Source organism: Aspergillus oryzae, chromosome 1 (genome assembly GCF_000184455.2).
Source record: "Aspergillus oryzae RIB40 DNA, chromosome 1".
Classification (NCBI taxonomy): domain Eukaryota; kingdom Fungi; phylum Ascomycota; class Eurotiomycetes; order Eurotiales; family Aspergillaceae; genus Aspergillus; species Aspergillus oryzae.
The window spans coordinates 4,349,688-4,370,083 of NC_036435.1; the positions used below are offsets into that span (position 1 = coordinate 4,349,688).

The following is a 20,396-nucleotide window of genomic DNA, read 5'->3' on the forward strand; positions in this document are numbered from 1 at the left end:
TACAGGTTCATCCATGTATCCGCCCCCATCCCACCCATCATTAAAACCCAACATAAGCAACGATCAGAAGAGAAAAGAAAAAAGGATTGAAAAACACAGAAACAAAAAATGAAGAATAAAGAGAGAGAGAGCGAGATCATTCCCTCCTCCGATGAATCCTCCTAACATGATCCTTCATATTATCCACCCTACTAAACACCCTCTCACAGCCCGCCCACTCACAACACACCACCGGATTATGCTTCGCCTCATGCCGATCCCGATCCTTCTTACTCGAGAACCCGCCGGCCACCGCCTGCGGACACCCCCGATGCCGACAAAACAGATGCTTCCGGTGCCGATTATAATGTTTCCGGAGGTCACACCCGCGCCGGAAGATCGTCTGCGACGTGCAGCCCGGGTACGCGCACCGCCAGGTCTGGTCTGCGTTCTGGATGCCGTAATTCGTGAGGTCTTTTTGGTTTGCGGAGCCTTGCGGGGGCGAGGAGAGCGAGCGCGTTGATGACGCAGAGGCGGAGACTACGGCTGCTGTGGCGGAGGTTGGGCTGGGGTATGCGGTTGTGTGGTTGTCCGGGGGGTAGTAAGGGGAGGAGGATATTGAGGACGGGGTGTGCATGTATTCTGCGCCGCCCTGGTAGTAGTCGTTTGGGTGGAGGTGGCCTGTGCTGTTGGTTGTGCTGTCGAATGAGTCGCAGGTGGAGTATTGTGTGGAGGAGGCGGTTGATGTGGAGGAGGCTGAGGAGAAGTCTCCGGCGCGGCGGAACGGGGTGTTGTAGAACATGTTGTTCTCCACTTCTGGGGGTTCGCGGAGATGCACCCGTTCCATTGTGTAGGGGATTAGGTCGGCCATGTCGGACATGTCTGGGAGGACGTAGTGTTGCAGGGTTGGTGGGGTGTAGAGGTGTTGTTGGGGTGGGTATGGGGGGCATGAGCAGGCTTCGGGGGTGTATGCGGGTTGGCGTTTGGAGGGGAGTATAGAGATGCCGAGGCCGTTTTGGATATCTATAGCTGGGTAGTCTCCCGCTGGTAGATCGAAGGTGGTGGATGGGTCCATGGTCCCAATACAATTGAGGCAGTTTGATAGATTGACAATTGGGTTATGGACAGAGGTCTAGTTGGTCTAGTAACTAGTGATGTGTCTGTGTATGTATGTAGAATAGGAAGCAGATATAGATATGATCACAGTTCAGTTCAATATCCGTTGTAGATTAAAATCCAGGTAAGAAAGGATGGCAAGCACGGATGATATAGAAGAATTGAAGTAAAGAAGAAAAAGAATGATCACTAATAATCATGCAAATTATAATATTAAGAACCCAACGTTTATCTCCGATCCGAAAGAAGAAGAAGAAATATATAATATCAGCTGGTGACATCAACAAGGGCCCCACGTTTTAGGGACAACCGTTTGGGAAGTAAGACGTGGTGGCTATGCAGTGGTAGGTTGTTGCGAGCTGACAGTGAAACGGGTTTAGTTGGAGTCTAGATGAATGGTGAGTTCGTGTCTGTAAGTGACTTTGAACCAGAGATGTGTCTCGGAAGGCTGTGAGGTACACGGTACATCCACTGCTTCGTTGGCGGTCTTTTTTTTTTTTTTTTTTGTCCATGGAGTGATCGCCAGGAGGAAAGGGCAGTGGTTTCTTTCTCCATTTTCGAGTTGTTGTGGTTATGGTTGTGGTTGGAGTCCACGTGCCGAAAGGAAGTCAAAAAATCAGAGACATTTTGAAATGCCTCAGGTTCCTAAACTTAGACTTGGGTCATATACCGCGAACAAATGAGGACTTCAATTGGATCTCTCGGGGAGAGGATCAGAAACATCTGTGGGAAGGGTGGGGAGGTGGACTCCTTCTCAATCGGTTTATGTTGATCTGGGGCAAGTCCGAGCTTGACCGGAGACAGAGTCAAATATGACCAACTCGAATAAAATCCCAATATACTTTCTTGGGAGGGAAAGAATTAATTATTCTTAGCAGCTCATTACGTTGGGTTGCCAATAAGGGCCTGAGGAACCAACCCCCATTCAGACCAATGACTTGGCTGACAGTGTCTGTGGCTCGCCCTGATTGGCCCGCTCGGATAGAGAAATCAGAGATCGACAACCACCCGACCGCTAGTGTTCTTTTTGGCATTCACCAACATGTCCCACTTTCCACTTTGGCTTTTCCCTGGTAGGGCTGAAAAACTCACGCCGAGACCACGGTTATGGTCTTTGCGACTTGACTGGATTAGGAATGCTCATTGCGAGGGCGCTATTCTAAGCTATGCATGGTTGTGGGCTGTGACTGGCGCTGGTATGGTTGCAGTGACCTTGCATAAAGTCATCCCGTGTTCGGGGGTACCCTGGAAGCCCATCCATGGATCTATAAGCGAAGGGAGTCAGAGCCTCAGCCTCCGGTCTTGTCCTTGACCCAGGCCGGGATCTCCGACTCTTGTCTTCACGTCCCATGGACAGATGGAGGATCTTTTGGCGGTTGTGCCAATTGTGTGCATAGGGAAGGACATAAAACAACATCTACCGGGATGCAATTGGTACTTTCAGGCCCCCCGCAGCAAGGCTGGGGCTTCAAAGCCAAAAAATGTCCCGCCGAATCGCTCGACGCCATGACCATTACCGAATCCAGTTATGTCCACCGCTCCTCGGGTCCTAGCGGATAAGCCTCATTCCCACCGGCCTTGCAGCGGTTCCAACAGATATGCATAGATTCAAGCCTCGTATTGGTGGATTCCCCCTGGTGGAGACGCGCCATCACGACAGCCATTGGACGGTTAAGCAAATGGTGCGCCACCGCAGCTGCAAAAAGAGCGGTGTCACGGTAGTTCATCAGTTGACGATAATGTCGGTTCTTCATCTCAAGTCTATACATGCGCTGGTGCAACACCCTACTTCTGGAGCCGGGACGGGTCAAGTCTAGTCCGATGTTTCAGCTGACATCTCACTGGAAGAGCATTTTCTGCCCCACAAGTCTTCACTTCTATCACATTCATATCCTTCACCCGAGAGTAGTGTAAATCTCGCCGTTAAGCGGCAAACTCCAGAAAAACAATAGTCTATGAAGCAATTCAAAAAAGGGGGGGAAAGATACCAAAAGAAAGTATATACTATCCCTTCCAATACTACACAGCTTTATCAGCATCTCTCCACAGTCCTCTCAGACATCTTCCGTCCTCCGTGCGCCGTTGGACTCGGTCAACAAAGGGGTGGTAACGTCTGGGTCCTGATGCTTGGCTACTTTCTCATCTGCACCCCTATAGAGAATGTAATGCTGGATCATGAAGAGAAAATCAAAAAGGATCGAAACGTTCGACAGCAGGAACTTTATAGGGTTTCCCGTGATGCCGCTCCAATCCTCCTCGAAACTCGAGTCGAGAAACAATTGGATCAAGGACAAGACACCGCCAACTAGATCCAACAAGATTTGACCAATATGCCAACCTTGGGTGGATTTGCGCTTATAGTTTACCCAAGCCTGCGGTACATACTTGGTGATGGTGACCAGTAGTTTTACGTAGGATAGACCGTATACCTAAAATAGATAGGGTCGCATGTTAGCAATAAGCAGGTACATCGGGCCCATTTGACTGCTTACCACGTCGATCCATCCCCAGGTGGATGGGTCATAGCCCCCATCGGGGCTTTGACCAAGGACGATAAAGATTAAAATAGCAATGGCCGCGATAGAGCCCCAGAACAACCCTGCGACCGGCTTACTAACTCGTTGGAAGCGCGAAACCTTAAATCCCCAGACCGTGGGCCAAAACTGCGTGTACGTTAAGATACTGAGGATAATAGCGTGGACCGCAAAAGCAAAGTCATTAAATCGCACGGTAGACCCTTCAGACCCGGGATGACGAGCAGCATATTGATGACGAATCACTGGAGAGTATAGGAAGGCGGCTGTATACCCAGTATAGCACACATATCCCAAAGCATTAACTGTCGGGAAATCAATGGCTAATCCAACTGTCGAACGTCGCCGAAAGTTGGAGATCGGTTGAGGATAGAAGGACGCGGACCAACATAGCGTGCTTCACGGGTCAGTCTTCGGGGTGTTCAATACGTCGTCAAGCCGCTTCAGAAAGTGGAGCGAAAGTTAGCACCAGGTGAAGACGTACTATATCCATCCTAAGAGGCTGTACCAAAGAATGTATCAGTGTCACTGAGTCAGTAGAGCGGGGGTATTCTCGCGCCAAGGCCGTAGCCGATGTCCGCAGCACATACCGAGAAAGGGCCTTGAGGAAGATCTCTAGCTGAGAAGACATGATCTCGGAACGGTGTGAATTGCACACGCTGGGAGTTTGTAAGATAAACGAGAGAAAAGGACAAAAGTCAATATTCCGCCTCTTCACTTCGCCAAGCAACCGGAATCCAGAGAATCAGTACCTCCTTGCCTCGGCGATAACTGGGTGTGAGCTATCACGACTTGTAGTTGCTTATCAACCCAGTGGTTAAGGGACCAGTTTATCGATGCTTCCCCTCGTTTCGGATATTTCCGCCGATTCACTAACGAGTCCAAAAAACAAAGACGTCACCAGGTATTTTCTGGAAAACTTATACAAAAGAAAGAAGGAAAGAAAGAAAGAAATGAGCATCGGACTCAACTCATGACATTTGGAGCAGTCGTCATCGATTGGGGAGCGACCGATAAGATATGAAGGACCCGGCACGGCATGCGATACAGCCCAGAATGGCAGGCGGTCCGCGGCTGATGATGGCTGAGTCAACGGCTGGTTGTCCGGGATATGCGCTGGCCCGCTAAACCCCAAACGGAAAACAGTTGATCGGAGCTGGAAGAATCGAAATGCATCTACATTCCAGCCTCCAATCTCCCTACCGTAGCAAACGAGATCGAAACCGCGGTTGGTATGGTTCCCCTGCTTGGTTAAATCGATTTTATTCTGGACTTGGATCTAATTGTTCAGGATTCATCGCTGTTTCGCCCGGTTCTTCAACTTCTCATCCTTCCTCACCTACCTCCCCCGCCTTTCTTTCGTCTTACTATCTACATCCCCATCCTGAAGCGCGTACGGTGGTAAACATCCGATCATCACTTTCAGCCGGACAAACCTCTTCGATTCATCCTGTTCTTTGCGATCGCTCTCTAAGATTCATCGGGTCACTGACGTATCGTGCTCAAATCAACATCTTTTATTGGCGCATGGTGCATTCTCTGGTGTGGGGGATCTATTAGATCTCCTTCGGGAATCTATTCCGGCATTCCAGTGTCGCAAAGATTGCCATTTGAGACAATTTACTTGCATATAGTCGGAGTATACAATCTTACTGGACACCATGACTGGTAACTCGGATCTCACGGCTCCCGGGAGCAGCACATATGCCTCGGATACTCTACATGTCGGCGACGGGACATGGGATGCAGGGCGCGACACATTCCTCTTACCAAACTTGATGGGTGTCAATTTTGATACAATGCGATACAATGGTAGGTGGATTCTGACCTTGGGAAGCTCCCTATCTTACATTGTTATCAGGCATGGGAAACCGATTCAAGGATATGCCCTACTATCATACTCTAATAGTCGTACATGGTGTTATTGGGACAATCGTATTCCTAGGCCTTGTTCCGATATCTATATTGATTATTCGATACTACTCCCGATGGAATCCGTTTGTGGCATTCAAATTGCATGCCTGGTTCCAAGTCCTTACTTTACTGCTAAGCACAGTAGTGTTCGTCTGTGGATGGTTTGCAGTAGGGCCGGAAAGGAGTCTAACCAACCCTCACCACGGAATTGGACTGGCGATCTATGTCATGGTTGTCTTTCAAATTCTGTGGGGCTGGTTCCTCCACAAAGTAGAAAGCAAACGGCAAAGATACCGAGTGCCGTTGAAATTAGTGGTAAGTTGCGGACACTGTTACCTCAACACTCACCTCGAGAGCTAACTTCATGGCCGTCAGATTCACCGATGGATTGGCCGAGCCCTTGCCATCCTAGGACTTATTCAGATTCCCTTAGGACTCACCCTTTATGGTTCGCCAAAGTCGTTGTTCATACTATATTCCGTCGCCGCTTTCGCCCTCCTGGTTACGTTTTTCGTCCTGTCGTACCTGTATGATGATGAGGGATATCCACCGGGACCGGATCTTGACAGCCGACATAGCTATGTCTCTGGGCCCCCTGGCCCCGGCCCTGCTGGTCATCGCCAGAGCAGTTTCGGTCGAATGGCTGCCGCGGGAGCCGCAAGAGCCGGCCTGGCTTCACTCTTCAGGCGTCGCTCTCGGAGTAGGGGAAGAGATGGCTATGAGGACTCTCAGACGTCTTACCTCTCGGAAAAGTACTCAGATGAAGGAGCCCAGCGTAAAGGCTGGGGCGATAAACTGCTCAAACTTGGTGCCGTGGGCGGTGGTGCCTTCCTCGCTAAGAAATTCTTCGACAGGAGGCGCGACCGAGATAATGATGCCGAATCTGGCCGGTATCGGCGCGCCCATAATCGAAGTGATAGCATGACGGAGACTACAATGAGTAGGATGGAAGATGGACGACGGCCCGAACCAAGTCACAGAACCCCTCTCAATCGCCCACCGAGCCGACCTCCGAGTAGACCTCAAAGTCCCGGGTCGTCATACTACTATAATTCAACCTACTTTACCGATAACGACCATGGCCGCCGACCTAATCAGGCCCGAAATGCCTTGTTTGGTGCTGGTGCCTTTGCAGCCCTCAAAAACATGTTTACCCGTCGCAAGGCAAATGATGACGATCGTCGTGTAGAAGATATGCGCCGTCGGGAGATGGAGGAGGAAAGGCTTGCACGAGCAGACAGCAAACGACGCTATACTGGGGATGGGTACCCACCTCGCAGACGAACCGACTCCTTCACCGCGACTGACATCTCATCTACTGAGCTGACACGACCTCCCCGGGGGCCCTCGCACGGAGAATCAGCTTTAACTGGGGATCCGGCAATGTCCGGGGCAATCGATGGACATCATTCTGATTTACCCCCAGGTGCGCCCACCTCGGAAATGCCAGGTCAAGCTCCCTCTCGACTTGATCCTTCTGATATTGCTGCAGGAGCAGCCGCTGGAAGTGCCCTGGGTGCTGCCTCCAGCCATCGCCGCCGGAGCAGCAGCAGACACCGCAGCAGCAGTAGACACAGAGATGACCACACGAGCTCCCCTCCAGTATCGGTGAAAGTCAAAATGCACAACGATGGCCGGCATGTCACGCTCAGAAGATTAACCGAAGAAGAGGCGGCTGCAAGTCGCGAAGCAAGACGTAGGGAACGGAGAAACTCTCGTCGTCGCACCGGAAGTGCAAGCTCCCTGTCAGGCAACGAAGGTAGCCGCGACCGGTGGCGCCGCGTTGAGGAATTAGAGCGTCAGCAGCACGAACGAATGCAACGAGAACAAGAAGCTGCTGCCGCCGCTGCCGCCGCTGGAATGTCCACAGCCCCATCTGGAAGCGTGCCTCCACCACCTATCCCCCCGCCCCAGAACATGAGCCATATGGCACCCCCTCCCCCACCACATGTACCTTCCAGTCTGCCATATGGCCCAGGAAGCGTCACCTCCCCTGGTACATTCACCGGGACAGAAGCAAGCGGAGACTACGCAAGCAATCGGCGACGAAGACGAGCGGAGCGAGCTCGCGCCCGACAAGAAAGACAACACAGCGTAGATTTCACTTGACAGATGGCTTCGGCAGGCATTTCCCCCCCCTTGAATTTCTTTTCACATGTATAGATGCTTGGTTGATTTCGATGTCGTATATTTCGTTCCCGTTGTGTTTTCCCCTCCCCTTTTGTCTTCATGTTGTTACGATTTACCCCTTGATATCGACACGATGGAATGGCAACTTAATGATGCATGCAACAGTTGATCCTGTCTAGTCTTTCTTTTAGCCCCAAGTTACCACAACTCAGAAGAGTGAAGGAAACGCTCTTCAATGCTTACGATAACCGAAAGGGTCCTGAACAGAAATGTAAAATCATGGACAGGAAAACCTACGCGGAATGTACGTACGTACTTTAAATACAGGACGAGGAAAATGGATATGGGTACTGGATGGGAGGAATATGTCGATTGAGTATATGGCGTTTTTCTTTTATTGATCTTTGTGGCTTCTCTCATATGTCTACTATCTGCTTTTCTTTCCCTTTCATGATCTGTTGCTATGTATTCACCTTCGCATTGGACCTTAGCCTTCTAATGGGCTCGTTTCGTGCATGTTGTTGCTTCAAGACCATTGTTGTCTTTCAACTGTATTCATTTCAACGGAGTTGATGAGTATTATTGTAGAAACAGTGCCTGTATTGTACGTGTGATATCTGACCTGAGTTTCTCGGAAGAGGACTATCTTCTTTAAGATGAACCGATTGATACAACCTAAGCCACATGACTATCGCTCAGAGCAAAGGATAACACGAGAAAACAACAACTAGCGTAATGTAAGTCAGGTAGGCGTGCCGTCGCCCAAGCTTGAGTTTTGAGCTGGAAAGAGGTGCCCGGGGTCTCCGTAGGTCCCACAGCTTTTCCAGCGATGATATAGTAAATCAATGACTATATAGGGTGATATCGAATGCTTTGATTAGACAATGTATAGCTATGGCTAAGTGAGTAAAGGTGGGAAGAGAAAAGCGCGTTAATTATACAGTGCAGGAGTCATGACTGCGGCGAAAGGCGTGCAGGAAAGTCTCCTAAACAGACATAACAATAGTCAGGGAATTATGGAAGCACGCGTTTGAGAGGTCAATAAAGAATAATAATTGGTTATAGTTCTACACGTTCAAGGCTGGAATCGCGAGTGGATATGTACATCAGATAATTTATTTGAGGTGAGCCTGGAGGGTCTCGAGCACCTATACAGAATATTAGCTGACCGCTCATTTTGTTCCACCAAGGAAGCGTGGATTCTACTCACCTCGAGCTCAATCTTAGCCTCAGCGATATCCTGCTCACTGCCGCTGCCGCTGGCGATCTTCTGGGCCTCGGCGATCTGGTTCTTGACGGCCTGTGTTGAAAATCGTTCGTTAGTACGTATCTCAGAATACAGGTCGACATTCGGGACATACGTCGGAGCTGAAGTCCTCAAGAGGGAAACCCTCAACAGCGTTGATGCTCAACTGGGAGTCGGGCTGGACAACGGCGAATCCACCGGAGACTGTAGTAGTACGGGTTATGCATGTCAGCATTGTTCAATATTGCATTGGTGTAGCCGCATAGACCAGTCCTGGCTCGCGGCGCGGTGTCAACCTGGGTTGTCGGACGTACGGAAGAACTTCTTGGTAGCACCACCCTCCTCAACGACCTCAACAAGACCGGGCTTGAGCTGCTCAATAGAGGGAACGTGGTTGGCGAGAACACCCATCTCTCCGGACTCGGCGGGGATGTTGACCTGGACACTAAATGGAAAAGATCGTAAGTACGGCTGCGAATGAGGCAGGGTCGACCCTCAACTCTCGGTAGGTCGGGATTCGGAACAAACGTACACGCCGGTGGACTTGAAGATAGTCTGTGAAGTAGGGAATTGGTCAGTTAAGGCAACATATAAGCGTGCAAAGAGGGAACGACGGGATCGGGCGTACCTGGTGAGGAAGGGCCAGGGAAAGCTTGATCTTGTCGTTCACGGCCTCAGCGTAACCTCTGCGCTGGAGAGGAGCGCGGAAGGCAGAGGGACGGGCCCGGAGGGCAGAGCGAGCGAAGCGGAGAGAGCTCATCTTGCAATGGATGGGGAGGAGACGACGGTGATGGTATCCCTCTTGGACCTGTGTTTGAGTTGCAAAGGTCGAAGTCGGATGCCGGTTGTTCCCTAGCGGCTCTTGCCAGGTCACGTGTCGGACATTCCGATTCCCCAGCAAAAGTCTTGCAGCCTTTTCTACTACAACTGCTACTATCAACAGACAAGGTCGGCTATTTGAGTTACTGTCCTTTGGCTCTGGATCTTTCTTTCCTGGATTGTTCTTATATTTTCTACGTGTTGTGCGCTATGTGCGCACGCACGATTGCAATCCATACAGTTTTACTCTAATGCGGAATCTGATAGTCAACTTAAGTAGACCATCACAGTCTCGACCTACGAAATCATGGGATGTTTCAGGCTAATCTACTTTCCAACATTCATTGCTCTGTCGGATATTGAATGGGGCTTGACCGGCAGTATGAGTCTTGAACTAACCACCATAGTCTGATATCACGTGAACAAATAGAGTTGGCATGGCATTTCTTTAGTCATCCGGTCACGGGCCGATGTTTGATTACCTTCTTTAGAGATACCCATAGAGGACCCCATCTTCAGTTTGTTTTGAACAGTATAGTAATGTCTTTTATCGTGAAAATCTCAATAGAGTGTTGTTGAATGACTATTATTATGTACATTTCAGAGTCTGCCTCTGGTTTGTAGAAGAATAATTGCGTTCAATAAGGACGAGTAGATATATACCTAAGGACGTAAGGCACAAAAGGCGCTAAGCCGCGGACGGTAAGCGAAATCCCACAAACGGGAGCCCTAAAGGCGGAGAGAGTCTCTGCGCCTTCTGCTTCAGTTCAGGGTAACCTCACTCGCCAACTCATCGTCAACCGTCTCCCAGTTGCGACAAATCCGACAAGATGGCCAGTACGTGCTGATCCCCCGGTTCTCCTGGATCAATATGGAGATTTTGATCCTGGGATTATTTCCCAAAATGACGGGATCTTTGGACTTCGTCGTTCGGAATCGCTGACGTCTTCCCTTTTGACAGAGTCTAAGAACGCGTCTCAGCACCACAACAGCCAGAAGGCTCACCGTAACGGGTGCGTACCATTCGATTTCTATCCTCCATGATACACGACTTCTCTCGACCGGAGTGGGATTGCCGGGATATGTTGTATTGTTGGGTGTGGTGGGCGGTTTATTTCGACAGCGAACTCGGGATGATCGAGATCAGATCCAGCAATGCAACATGTTCAGCCAATACCCCTCCGATATGGACACTACGCAATGAAACGATCAGGAGCAGGCCGCTGACATACTTGACTCGCAACAGTATCAAGAAGCCTAAGACTCACCGTTACCCCTCCCTCAAGGGTGTTGACCCCAAGTTCCGCCGCAACCACCGTCACGCTCTTCACGGTACCATGAAGGCTCTGGTACGTTGACAATCTCCCCTCCCAGCAATATCGACCTTGGACGTTTCGCCATACGATGATGAAGAAGATTGGCTAACAACTGCTACAGAAGGAGCGCAAGGAGGGCAAGCGCGAGGTCGCATAAATCAACTTAATTTAGAAATGAATTAAAAATGGGAGCGCATTGAGTTGGTGTTTCACACGTGCCATGATCCCAGGCGTCCTGTCGGATAAAACGCGCAACGGTTGCTAAATAAGACAATATGACTCGATTCCACGACATGGCCTGACACTTGTTTCCGTTCTTCCTGTGTGTTTTGGTCAGTAGGTTGTGCAGTTCCGCAGCCCCCGATGATGGGCTTTCAATGTTCGTATGAACAGGCATATGTGTGTACAGCTTCGTGCTTATCTTAATGCGCGCTTGCTGAAGGATTTTTTCAACGTGCCGAGAGAAGATTCCATGCCCTCCAATTACCAAACACCCTCTACCTTTTGCTCTGTGGCGAGAGGGTGCATGGACGGAGGGCTACATTCGTAGATCAGAATAGCATATGTTATTATCAATTCATTTACGTTCTCGTGACTGTTTCCCTTATTTGATTCCTATGACGTTAGCAGTCAAATATGCTCCACGACCTGCAGCTGAAGGTAGATTAACTAAACGTGAAGCTGGTATATCACGCAAACTCATCTAACCTACGAAGCTATACAATCAATCAAGCCCTCCAAACAACCAACCTCTTATCAAACCCCCCACTAACCAACCACTCCTCCCTAACAACATCCCCATCCCTCCCAACATCCACCCAACCCGCCCAAATCGTCCGAATCTTCGACCCAACCACATGCCCCTCCTTCAACACCGTCACCACCTTCCCAGTCCTCCCCTCCACCCCCCGAATCACCCCATCATCCCCATTAACCCAAACCCCCGACCCATCCGGCCTCCAGACCACCTGCGGCGTCGAATACGCCGTCTGCGGCGCAAACGTATTCGCCTGGATCACAATGGCCGCATCCTCCCGGTTCTGCAGCGACAGCGCCGCAAGAGCCTGCGTAGCTTGTGTCTCTGGCTCCCTGGCATCCAACAAGCTATCGGTGGATGGGAACAGGAGTCGTACAATGATCACTTTCATATGCGGTAGGGTTGAGGTGGCGACGGCCAAGAGACCTGGGTCATGGGGACTGAGGGCGAGACAGGAGGGGGAGAAAGCGATCCAGGCGTTGGAATGGGGGGCGAGGTTCTGTTTGCCGAGGAGGGGGCATTCGTATGGTGTGGATGGCTGTTCCTGGTGCTGTTGCTGTTGCTGTGGGACCTGGTAGTAGTACAGATGGGTTGAATCGCGTCGAGAGACAAGTAGAAGTAGTTCCTTTGTATCAGGGTGCTGGACAAAGAGCAACGACTCTGGGTTCGAAGCCAGAGCAATGGATGCGATGGGCTCGCCAATAGCCACGGAGTCTGAGTCCAAGTCTGCTTCGGCACCTTCAACCTCCGGGAGACGTAGCCGGTAGAGATGAATCTTGGAATCCCACCCGGCTGTGGCTATCCATATAGGTCGTTGGGGTAAGTCAGTGTCTTCAAATGCAACTACCTTCACGGCGTATTTGGCGTGGTCTTTTCTTTTGTCGAGGATCTCGGCGTCCCTTTGTAAGAGGAGTTGGCCGGACATGTTGGTTAGACAGACGTATTCGCCGTTCCTGATAGAGACGTAGGATAGGATTGGGGACTCGGAGAGTCCGGGAAGTGAGCTGAGGAGGGCATTGTTGGGTTCTGTCTTGAAGAGGTGGAGTTGTTTGTCTGCGCCTGTGGCTATGAGACGAGATGATGTGTCTTGGTTGTCTTCGTTGCCTTTTGGGTGTCTCCATGGGTCAACGGAGCAGGCGAGGATGTTTGATGATGTTGGTGTTTCTATGATTTTGGGGTTGGAGGGTGCTGTGTGTTTTGTTAGCTGGGGTTTCACTTGGCTAGGTAGGATATATATATATGTATTTATGTATATGTAAAGTAAAGTAACTCACCAGGAACGCTCCACTCATCTTTTTCACTTTGTCCGTACCGTTCAAAATGCTGAGTCTGGTCAAAGGCTTTCTTCTCCTCGAGTACGCTCTCGATCGTCCAGTTGTTTTCTTCCTGGTCTGTTACTTGCCCCGCGTTGGCGGGCAATCCCGCTTCACGGATGAATGCATTAAGAGTCTCGGCGTAGTTGTTGGTTCGTAGAAAGCGGGCTACAAGAATACTCGCCAACGGGGGGTTCTGGGAAATTGGTGCCATTTCGGCTGATTTTTTCCCTGGGGTTAAAGTTCAGGTGTAGTTGGAAGTTGTGATAAACACCGGGATCGATAACCATAAATTTCTCTTAAGAGATTCGGGTCATATCATTCCGTATGTCACGGCACTTTGAGTTTTTTCAAGAATCTAGCCAATCTATAATACATGTTCGTAAAAAAGCGAGTATGCAGAATTTCGATGTGAAGACGCCGTAGAAGAGAGAAAGAAAGTAAAAAGAAAAGAGGAAAGTATTGGTATCACAAATTGGATGGCGTCATTAGACACATTTTCTATTTGATTTTCAAAGCCCTTATTCCCAATTATACCGAATGAATGTAAATTCACGTTTCTCGCCGATATGCAATCTCTAAAAAGCTTTTCAGCTGAACATATCCTCCGCCCTCCGGCGCGGACCTCCTCGTCCCTCTATCTTCTCCGAGAACAGCTCCTTGCCAGCGTTGGATTTGTACTTGGATGGGAAGAGCTCGCGGACGGATGCGCCTCGTCCTTTAATTGAGAGACCATTTGCCGCGCCACGAATCGAGAAGCCTTGGTCTGGGCCAGCTGCTCCGCGGATATTGACTTTCTTCTCTTCCGAGTCTGGGAAAAGCTCAACGTTTTTGTTCCGTCGTTGATCCCGAGAACCATCCACAATAGGGACTGAGATTCTTTTCGAGAACAGGTCCGCCGTTTCATCTGCAGCATCTATGGCATCCGACCGACGATGATTGCTGTGCTTGCTGGGGAACAGCTCCTTCTTGAGATAACTGGTGGCTGGCTTATTCGGGAATAGCTCTCGCGAGCTCTCATCGGCATCGGGGCCGGAGGGTTTTGAAGATGGAAAGAGTTCCTTGCGTTTATTCCGGCGATCGATCTGAGGCGATCTCTCACGGAAGTGTCTGCGCGAGTCGCGACGGTCCTGCTCTGAATACCCGCTCTCCACCAACGTATCTCGACCCGGAGAAGCACTGCGATTCTGAAGGCGCCCTGAAGGACGTCCTTCTTCCGATGGAAATAGTTCCCGGTCCCGGTGTCGACGCCTGCCTCGCTCATCGCGACCTCTTGCTGTCTCAGAATAATCCGTGCTAGCTGCCTCCGAATCGTCATACATATTAGCGCTAATAATTTCATCTCCGTCACGATCTCTCCGTCGCCGCAATTCCCGGCCGTCGAACCGTCTCCGCCGGTAATCCCCATCGTCTCCACCACCCTGACGTCGTCTATCGTCAAATTCCCGTCGCAGACGCTCGCGAGGATCGTGTTCAGGGTGCATAAGGTAGAAACGACTGGCTTCATGGGCGCGAGGCTTCTTGCGATCGGTCTTCACGGCCGATCTCACCTGGAGTACGGAATCGGGGTGGGAAGAGAGGAGCTTGGCGGATCGGAGTCGCAGCGCCGGTAACTCGGACGTATCTTCCTCTTCACTAGCCTGCGTCAAGGCCGACAAAGCCTGGAGACCGATTTCAGGCGAGGAGTAGATGAGATTTGCCGATGTATCATCGATCCATTCGACCCGGGAAGGCGCTTCGAGGGTGAAGTGTTCGTTCGCGAATTGTTTGATGTTATCGGTCGTCAATTCGTCGACACCTCTGACGTGTACTTTCTCGTACTGGGCTTCGGAAGACTGGGGATCTACGGCTCCATCCTGAAAGGCAATTGTTCCGCCCATTGGGTCCTGAGTCGCGCGACCAGGGTTAGATGAGGCACGGTGGGCACTTTGGATGCATTCAGACTCACAGTTTCAATCGGTTCAACTTCCGGCAATGGACCAAGGTCCAGGTCCATGTCAATATCCATTGACGCATCCATGGCGTGGTCACCGTTGGAGGCGGAAGGCTGTTGTACGCCGGCGACCTCCATTGCGGGGGAGGGTCACTTGCGGATTAACGGAATGTCGTGGATACGGTAGGGAAAGAAGTGTAGCAGACAGAAATGTAGATTGAGAAAAGTTCTTTCAATAATAAAGCGGGGAGAAGGGGGGCATGAGAAAGATATGAATCAATCGCGAACTGAAGCTTTGGAAGTGCCGGCGATGAGCAGAAGTCACTGGGCTCACCGCTCGGAGGCGGCAACGGACTTACTTTTCGTTGGCAACTACAAATCACTCATTCATAGTACTCATTTATTCGTCTTTAGTGTATGATGAATCGATAAGATTGAAATAAAATTGATTCCCTATCTTTCAGTCCAATTTACGTCTGCTACAATACATTTCGTTCAAGCTTTGTCACCACTATTGTCTACAACACATTCCGCAGGGCTCGTCTTCAGTGCATCCGCATCATGCGCGTTGACCTGATACGTAGCGAATTTCCTAGCGGGCAGTTTCCGATGAAACATCACGTCCAGCTCATCATAAGTTCTGCCTCTGCATTCTGGCAGTCGAAAGAACGCCCAGACTGTAGTCACCGCTGCGGTCGCTGCCCAGACGAACGCCGTCTTACCCTTCAGATTGGCCTCAGTCGGGTTAATCAGATAAGGTTCGACGACTTGGGCAACGATATTGGTGATGTTGTAAACATTGCGTGATAGGCAAACCGATTTCGCCCTCAAATGAACGGAGGACGTCTCGGAAATAATGGTGTAGGTAACAGGTCCCAGGGTGACGGAATAAGTGAAGAGCCACACCAAACACATAGCAGCTTGGCCCCATTTCGCGCTGCTGGACTCAGATGCAGCAGCAGTGATTCCGATGATCAACAAGAACCCGGTCAAACAGGCAACGCCAGTCACGTACAGTTGGCGTCGACCAAACCGGGTCAGCAAGAACCACGAGATGATAGTCCCGACAAAGGATATCGCCGTACCCCCTACGGTGATTTGGTAGGCGTTTTCGGTGCTGATTCCCGCCTGGACGAAGAAGTAGGTGGGAGTGTAGGCAAAGGCCGAGCCGGACAAGACTTGACCCGCGAAGCTCATACAGACAACTTCGGTGCGGCGTCGGTCGATCCCTCGGAAACAGTCTAGATAGCTGGATCCGGACTCCAACTTTGACTCTAGCTCGAGGGTATGCATGATCTGCGCTAGGGTTCTCTGATGTGCTTCGTGGCCTCGGGTGTCGAGTCGGGCAAGAGATTTATAGGCATCACCCATACGATTGTTTCGTGCTAACCACCAGGGGGACTCTGGCGCAAACATAATCAGAACGAAGAGAGGAACAGGCCAAATCCACTGTAAAGCGTAGGCAATACGGTAGGACCACTCGCTTTCGATCTTCAGCAAGCCGTAAAGGGCGCCGGAGGCGATGAATTGACCCATGGCCCAGCAAAGATTCACATAGCACGTCAAGTATCCACGGAGAGCAAGTGGACATACTTCCGAGGCGTAGGCTGGCGATGATGTCGCAAAAACGCCCCAAGTGAGCCCGCACAGGATCTGCCCGACGAGCAGCACAGGCGCCGACGGAGCGAAGAAGAGAATGAAAATGAACCAGTTCATAAAGAAGAGAGCCGCCAGAAGGACTCTCTTATATCCAAATCTTGTAGACAAGTAGCCGTTCATGAAGCCGCCAATCACGATACCGACATTGGCACCATTGCTGAGACCTGCCTGCCAAGGTCCGCTGACGATGTAGTCCCCTTGCTCTGGACGGTATGATCCGAATTTCTCTTGGAACGCAGGGTATGTGAAGAACTGATAGATGAGGGCTATTGCACCGTTACGAAAGGCCCGGCAACTCAAGAAATATAGCAGTGTGTCTGATAATGCTCACCAACATCATATCCTTCCATAATGATCGACAACGAGATAGCGGCAGACCACAACACGGCTTTATAGTTGTGCCTTAGGGCTTCCCACACGGTAGCTTCATGCTCATCCGTAGAGGCCTGTAGAGCATCCTTGGTTGGAACCGTAGTTTCTTCGGCATGCTCAATGTGAGCACTGTGCTCCTTGGAAACGTCTTCGTCAATTTTCATCTTGAAACGTACAACTCCCACGAGAAAGCCTGAGAGAGGTGTCTGAGCTGTGCATTCCAGATACGAGGCAACCTGACATATTTATAGCTCTGATTAGTGTCGTGAGAGGCAATTCATCCACAGGCAAACGTATCATTGTCCAGCTTGCTAACTTTAAAGCAGTAGCCAAGACACCGGACTTTGTCCATTATCTGGGGTAAATGAAATGCACCCCGCAGGATTGACATGGTTCCCCATGGGGTACAAGATACGGCATATCTAGTGAGAGTTGAATGCTTTAACCTATTGGGCTTTCATTCAACCGAGAATCCTGGTAGCAGTTTCTAAGCTATCTGATTGCTTGAAATGGAGAGTCCGTCATTCATCGGCGTACAAGCTGGCGTAAGCTCGGCCTGGATGAGCGTGGGGGTTCCAACGAAACGCTTGTGTTGGACAGGAGTATGGCGTCGTCTGGATCATAAATGCTGTTGGATAAAAGGACCACTGCCAAGCTTAGGAAGCATCGTGTGATTCCTCTAGCTGCGTCGTATACACAACCAGACTGGAGAACCGGACATTCTAGATCCCAGTTGGGAAATATATGGAGCTATCTATGAAGTACAGAACGTCATGTAAATGTGGGGGAGAGATCGGAATCTCCACATCTTAATCTCGCAGGTAAATCATACCTTTGCTCCACATGAAGGCCGTTAATGTTATTCTCTTAAGCCTTGAGGCGTCATACAAGGCGCGGTGTACTTTAGGCTATAGTCACATTTGTGCCAATCCGAGGAGAGCTCGCCCGCCGGATAATATGGATAAGTAGATACTTGGCGGGTTAACAATGAAATCCCCCACCACCGGAGCTCCTCCGCAGGGGAACTGCCAATTGTCGTTATATACCGACGGTTGGAACGCCGGCGTGGTCGCATTTCTGCATGTGTTGCAGGGGGCACCTGTTGCGCTGGCGAAGTCGAGTCCCCATGAGGGGGACACCAGGGCCACCAGTCGCTCTGATCATTTAATGGCTCTGTATCCCCCAAGGTAACCATTGCTTTCTCTTCTTCTCGGATAGCATTATTTTGTCATTAACACTCTTGAGCCAGTTACGCCCCTTATAATTCAATCTCTCCACCATGCTCTATGCCGAAGACGATAAGCTCATCTTTCGCTTCGATGACCATCTCCTCTGGATTCAGTCATGGGGCGAGAACGCATTCAGAGTGAGGGCTACGAAGCTCTCATCAATACCCACCGAAGACTGGGCGCTATCCACAAAGCCCAGCGCAAGTGAGCCCGTCATCGAGACACCAGAAGGCAAAGAAGCGAGCATCTACAACGGCAAAATCAAAGCCGTCGTCTCCCAGCGCGGCAAGATCATCATCTACGATTCCAAGGGAAACAAGCTCCTGGAGGAATACGCTCGCCATCGCCGTGATCCCAAAGACCCGAAATGCAGCGCCTTAGAGGTCGAAGCTCGCGAACTGCGAGGAATCCTAGGGGGCGATTTCCACCTCACCATGCGATTCGAGTCCCTTGACCCGAAGGAAAAGATCTTCGGAATGGGTCAATACCAACAGCCATCCTTGAATCTTAAGGGTGCTGATGTCGAACTGGCTCATCGAAACTCTCAGGCCAGTGTTCCCTTTGCGGTCTCCTCCCTCGGATACGGCTTCTTGTGGAATAACCCTGGTATTGGACGGGCGGTTTTTGGGACGAATACGATGAGTTTCGAGGCATATTCTACCAAGGCGCTGGACTACTGGGTCGTCGCAGGTGACACGCCGGCGGAGATTGAGGAGGCGTATGCGAAGGTGACTGGCTACGTTCCGATGATGCCGGAGTACGGCTTAGGGTTCTGGCAATGCAAGCTCCGGTACTGGAATCAGGAGCAGCTGCTTAATGTGGCGAGGGAATATAAACGACGACAGGTCCCACTGGACCTGATTGTCATTGACTTTTTCCACTGGAAACATCAAGGCGACTGGAGCTTTGATCCTGAATTCTGGCCCGATCCTGGTAAGTTGTCCTTCCCATCACCGCAGATATATAAACACTAACCGACATCTACTTCAAATAATAGATGCCATGATCAAAGAACTCAAGGAACTAAACGTGGAACTAATGGTCTCCATCTGGCCTACCGTCGAGACCACATCCGTAAACTACAAAGAGATGCTCGAGCGAGGCCTCCTAATCCGCCACGATCGCGGCCTACGAATCGCCATGCAATGCGACGGCGACATCACGCATTTCGACGCCACAAACCCCGAAGCCCAGAAATTCATCTGGCAAACCGCAAAGAAGAACTACTACGACAAAGGCATCAAGGTCTTCTGGCTAGACGAAGCGGAGCCCGAATACAGCATCTACGATTTCGACATATATCGCTACCACGCCGGCCCCAACATGCAGATCGGCAACATCTTCCCCAAAGAGTACGCACGGGCGTTCTACGAAGGCATGGAGGCCGAGGGCCAAAAGAACATCGTGAACCTGCTCCGTTGTGCCTGGGCCGGCAGCCAGAAATATGGTGCTCTGGTCTGGAGCGGCGACATTGCGTCCTCCTGGAGCTCGTTCCGCAATCAACTGGCTGCTGGGCTGAATATGGGATTAGCTGGGATCCCTTGGTGGACGACGGATATCGGCGGTTTCCACGGCGGTAACCCGGATGACCCTGCTTTCAGGGAGCTTTTCACTCGGTGGTTCCAATGGGGGACGTTCTGTCCGGTGATGCGTCTGCATGGGGACCGCGAACCGAAGCCGGAAGGACAGCCTACTGCGTCGGGATCTGACAATGAGGTTTGGTCCTATGGAGAGGAGATCTACGAGATCTGCAAGAAGTACATTAACATTCGTGAAGAGCTCAGAGACTATACTAGGAGCTTGATGAAAGAAGCCCATGAGAAGGGCTCCCCGGTGATCCGGACGTTGTTCTATGAGTTCCCGGAGGACAAGGCCGCATGGGATATCGAGACAGAGTACATGTTTGGCTCTAAGTATCTTGTAGTCCCGGTGCTTGAGGCAGGACAACGGAAGATCACTGCTTATTTGCCATCAGGGGCTTCATGGAAATCATGGGGTGAAGACGAGGTCTACGAGGGAGGCAAGACGGTCGAGGTTGCTTGCCCGATTGAGACAATGCCTGTTTTCGTCAAGGCGTAG

The 20,396-nt window shown here is 50.7% G+C and overlaps 8 protein-coding genes across 8 annotated transcripts; 3 read left to right on the forward strand and 5 right to left on the reverse strand.

Moving 5' to 3' along the window:
* Positions 1 to 136: 136 nt before the first annotated feature.
* AO090005000776 (putative C2H2 transcription factor) lies at positions 137 to 859 on the reverse strand (the record flags this gene model as incomplete). The annotated part of the gene is made up of 1 exon (XM_001817747.3): positions 137 to 859. One exon carries the CDS (start codon positions 857 to 859, stop codon positions 137 to 139), a length of 723 nt encoding a protein of 240 aa, XP_001817799.3.
* Positions 860 to 3,149: 2,290 nt separating this feature from the next.
* Positions 3,150 to 3,931, reverse strand: AO090005000775 (putative L-cystine transporter; the record flags this gene model as incomplete). Its single annotated transcript, XM_001817746.3, is given in 3 exon segments — positions 3,150 to 3,524; positions 3,588 to 3,895; positions 3,904 to 3,931. Coding segments are annotated over 3 exon segments (711 nt in total).
* Positions 3,932 to 6,182: 2,251 nt separating this feature from the next.
* AO090005000773 (uncharacterized protein) lies at positions 6,183 to 7,652 on the forward strand (the record flags this gene model as incomplete). Its single annotated transcript, XM_001817745.3, has 1 exon — positions 6,183 to 7,652. The coding sequence occupies one exon, from the start codon at positions 6,183 to 6,185 to the stop codon at positions 7,650 to 7,652; it is 1,470 nt and encodes a 489-aa protein (XP_001817797.3).
* Positions 7,653 to 11,537: 3,885 nt separating this feature from the next.
* Positions 11,538 to 13,338, reverse strand: AO090005000771 (uncharacterized protein; the record flags this gene model as incomplete). The annotated part of the gene is made up of 4 exons (XM_023233945.1): positions 11,538 to 11,592; positions 11,640 to 11,669; positions 11,805 to 13,031; positions 13,124 to 13,338. The coding sequence occupies 4 exons, from the start codon at positions 13,336 to 13,338 to the stop codon at positions 11,538 to 11,540; spliced, it is 1,527 nt and encodes a 508-aa protein (XP_023089097.1).
* Positions 13,339 to 13,714: 376 nt separating this feature from the next.
* Positions 13,715 to 15,140, reverse strand: AO090005000770 (NCBP3 domain-containing protein; the record flags this gene model as incomplete). The annotated part of the gene is made up of 2 exons (XM_023233946.1): positions 13,715 to 15,050; positions 15,073 to 15,140. 2 exons carry the CDS (start codon positions 15,138 to 15,140, stop codon positions 13,715 to 13,717), a joined length of 1,404 nt encoding a protein of 467 aa, XP_023089096.1.
* A 412-nt stretch (positions 15,141 to 15,552) lies between these two features.
* AO090005000769 (putative MFS alpha-glucoside transporter) lies at positions 15,553 to 17,252 on the reverse strand (the record flags this gene model as incomplete). Its single annotated transcript, XM_001817742.1, has 2 exons — positions 15,553 to 16,982; positions 17,048 to 17,252. The coding sequence occupies 2 exons, from the start codon at positions 17,250 to 17,252 to the stop codon at positions 15,553 to 15,555; spliced, it is 1,635 nt and encodes a 544-aa protein (XP_001817794.1).
* Positions 17,253 to 18,367: 1,115 nt separating this feature from the next.
* On the forward strand, positions 18,368 to 19,291 carry AO090005000768 (uncharacterized protein; the record flags this gene model as incomplete). The annotated part of the gene is made up of 1 exon (XM_023233947.1): positions 18,368 to 19,291. The coding sequence occupies one exon, from the start codon at positions 18,368 to 18,370 to the stop codon at positions 19,289 to 19,291; it is 924 nt and encodes a 307-aa protein (XP_023089095.1).
* A 64-nt stretch (positions 19,292 to 19,355) lies between these two features.
* AO090005000767 (uncharacterized protein) lies at positions 19,356 to 20,396 on the forward strand (the record flags this gene model as incomplete). Its single annotated transcript, XM_001817740.3, has 1 exon — positions 19,356 to 20,396. One exon carries the CDS (start codon positions 19,356 to 19,358, stop codon positions 20,394 to 20,396), a length of 1,041 nt encoding a protein of 346 aa, XP_001817792.3.